Source organism: Tupaia chinensis, unplaced genomic scaffold (assembly GCF_000334495.1).
Source record: "Tupaia chinensis unplaced genomic scaffold, TupChi_1.0 Scaffold149922_1, whole genome shotgun sequence".
NCBI lineage: Eukaryota > Metazoa > Chordata > Mammalia > Scandentia > Tupaiidae > Tupaia > Tupaia belangeri.
The window spans coordinates 1236491-1238874 of record NW_006209766.1 but is presented as its reverse complement, the minus strand read 5'-3'; the positions used below and the strand labels follow the sequence as shown (position 1 = coordinate 1238874).

The following is a 2384-nucleotide window of genomic DNA, read 5'->3' as shown; positions in this document are numbered from 1 at the left end:
TCGCCAGACAGACAGAGAGAGACATAGAGACAGAAAGCGAGAAATCACCCCCCAGGGGGGATGGTCATGCCGCAATCCCTTCTCCTCCATTCTCCTCTCAGGATCTTGGGCACGCACGCATACGCGCCCGGCGTGAGTTCTAACCCACCAGGTCCGGGACGCGAACTGCGGTCGACTACGTGGGAGTCCAGCGACATAGCCATTACGCTAACTGCTGGTTCCCTAGAGAGATTTTTGCTACAGGGCACATGTGCTCACCAAGAGACAGACAGAGAGAGAAGTCAAGAAATCATCCCCAGTTGGGATGGCCACACCACAATCCCTTCTCCATTCTCCCCTCAGGATTTGGGGGCATGCATACACTTGCTCCCGGCATGAATTTCAAGCCTCTGGGTCTGGAACTTGAGCCATGGTCAGCCATGTGGGAGTCCAGTGCCTTAACCATTATGCCACCTGCTGGCCTCTAGCCATCCTCTCATTATGAAAGCAATCTGGCCTGGCCTACTGTTTGCCCAGACCCTGTCTGTGCTCAGCTAGACCGTAGTTCCTGAGCCACCCTGCTCTGGGGTGCTGCAAGCCTGTCTTGGATGTGAGGGAAAAACAGCACTTAGGGGTTTCTGGCCCAGGACCCTAGTGCTGGCTGGCCAGAAGGCTCTCCACTGGCTCAGGCTGCTCGTGTCCCCTTCTGCCCACAGACGTTCGGGCAGCGCCTGTACCAGCAGTATACCTGCTACACCGTGTTCTTCATCAGCATCGAGATGTGCCAGATCGCCGATGTCCTCATCCGCAAGACGCGCCGCCTCTCTGCCTTCCAGCAGGGCTTTTTCAGGTGTTCCCGGCCAGCCCCACTCTGCCCTCCAGTGCCTCATCCCAGCTCCCATCAGATCCTGGCCAGTGTTTGCTCCAGGCAGCAAACGCCAGTACTGGACATGCCAGTGCCAGCTGCTAACCTACCAGAACCTTCTCTTACCAGCTGGCCAGTAGTGCCCCCCACCCCCTCCCATGTTTCACCAGCTAAAGGAATGATGCCATCAGGGTGACACCCAAGGTCAGAGAGGCATGTGGACACATGCGGTGTCAGAGCTCTAGACACCTCCCTGCTGCTGATGGCATCTGACCTGCTTAACCCAGTTCCCCAGTGTCCATCTGCCCCCCCAAGTCCTGATGGCCTTTCCTGGCCTTCCCGCCCCACCCACAGGAACAAGATCCTGGTGATCGCCATCGTGTTCCAGGTCTGCATCGGCTGCTTCCTGTGCTACTGCCCCGGGATGCCCAACATCTTCAACTTCATGCCCATTCGGTAAGCTGCTGTGAGGTGGGAGCTGACGGCTGAGGGTGCAGGGCACAGACCTGGGCACAGCCGTCACCTGGCCACCTCACCTGTGCTTTCAGGTATCAGTGGTGGCTGGTACCCCTGCCCTTCGGCCTCCTCATCTTTGTCTATGATGAGCTCCGGAAACTTGGCGTTCGCTGCTGCCCAGGGAGTGAGTGTGGAGACCGGGCACCAGGGGTGGGAGGCCAGGAACCTTTGCAGACTAGCTGTCCCAACCTTTGATCCCCAACACTTGACCTCCAACTCAAACAGCTGCTGATCCATCGATCCATAATCTTCGAATCCCTGTCTCCCCTTCTTGACTGGCAGCCCCCAGATCTGAGTCTTTCTCCCTCTCTCCCAGGCTGGTGGGACCAGGAACTCTACTATTAGAGGGACAGCTGCCTTCTGGCCACCCATGTCCACCACAGCCAGGAGGACAGGACTCCTGGGACCTCCGGACCCAAACATCTAAGCCATCGAGTCCTAGCCCCTGTGTCTGCTTCTGCAGTGCATGGTATTCCAACCTGGGAGGGACCATACCCACTCCTCACCGCCAAGCTCCCACCTTCCTGGAGAAGTATAATGTGGGCACAGTCCTCTGAGGAGTCTCAGGGAGGTCCCCAGTGGTAGTGTTGGGGCTTGGAGAGGGGATGGGAGCTGGCAGCTCCTGGTGAAGCATGTCTGTCTTTAGTGTTCCGGTCCCGGCAAGAGGGCTGCCTGGGCTCTTGTTCAGCGCACTCTCCTGTTCTGTTCACCAGCAATAAAACCTGCTCACGCCGACCGTGCTTTTATTCAGCGCCAGACACCATCTTAAGCGTTTCCATTAGCGCCTTTGGTCTTCCATAATATTACAACAATGGGACTCGGTGCAGGCCTCGTCACCTGTACCGAGAACAGGGGCTGGCCATGGAAGGGGCCCAGGAATCCGTCCTTAGGGAAACGAGTTCCCGTTTCTTTGCCTAGACTTACTGCACTTAAAGCAATCCAGGATGTGCCCACAGGTGCCCTCCACTCTGGTAGCCCCAGCCTGTGAGAAGGGAGACAGAGTGGGACTGCCGGTCAGGGAAAT

At 57.4% G+C, this 2384-nt stretch overlaps 1 protein-coding gene across 2 annotated transcripts in view; it reads left to right on the top strand.

Annotated features, from left to right (window-relative positions):
• ATP4A (ATPase H+/K+ transporting subunit alpha) overlaps window positions 1-1705 on the top strand; it is a 16586-nt gene extending 14881 nt beyond the window's left edge. For both annotated transcript variants that reach the window (XM_014585412.2, XM_006171630.3), the window contains exons 19-22: window positions 696-829; window positions 1199-1300; window positions 1393-1484; window positions 1677-1705. In XM_014585412.2, coding sequence (XP_014440898.1) covers window positions 696-829; window positions 1199-1300; window positions 1393-1484; window positions 1677-1705 — 357 coding nt within the window. The remainder of the gene's footprint in view (window positions 1-695; window positions 830-1198; window positions 1301-1392; window positions 1485-1676) is intronic.
• The last annotated feature ends 679 nt before the right edge of the window (window positions 1706-2384 follow it).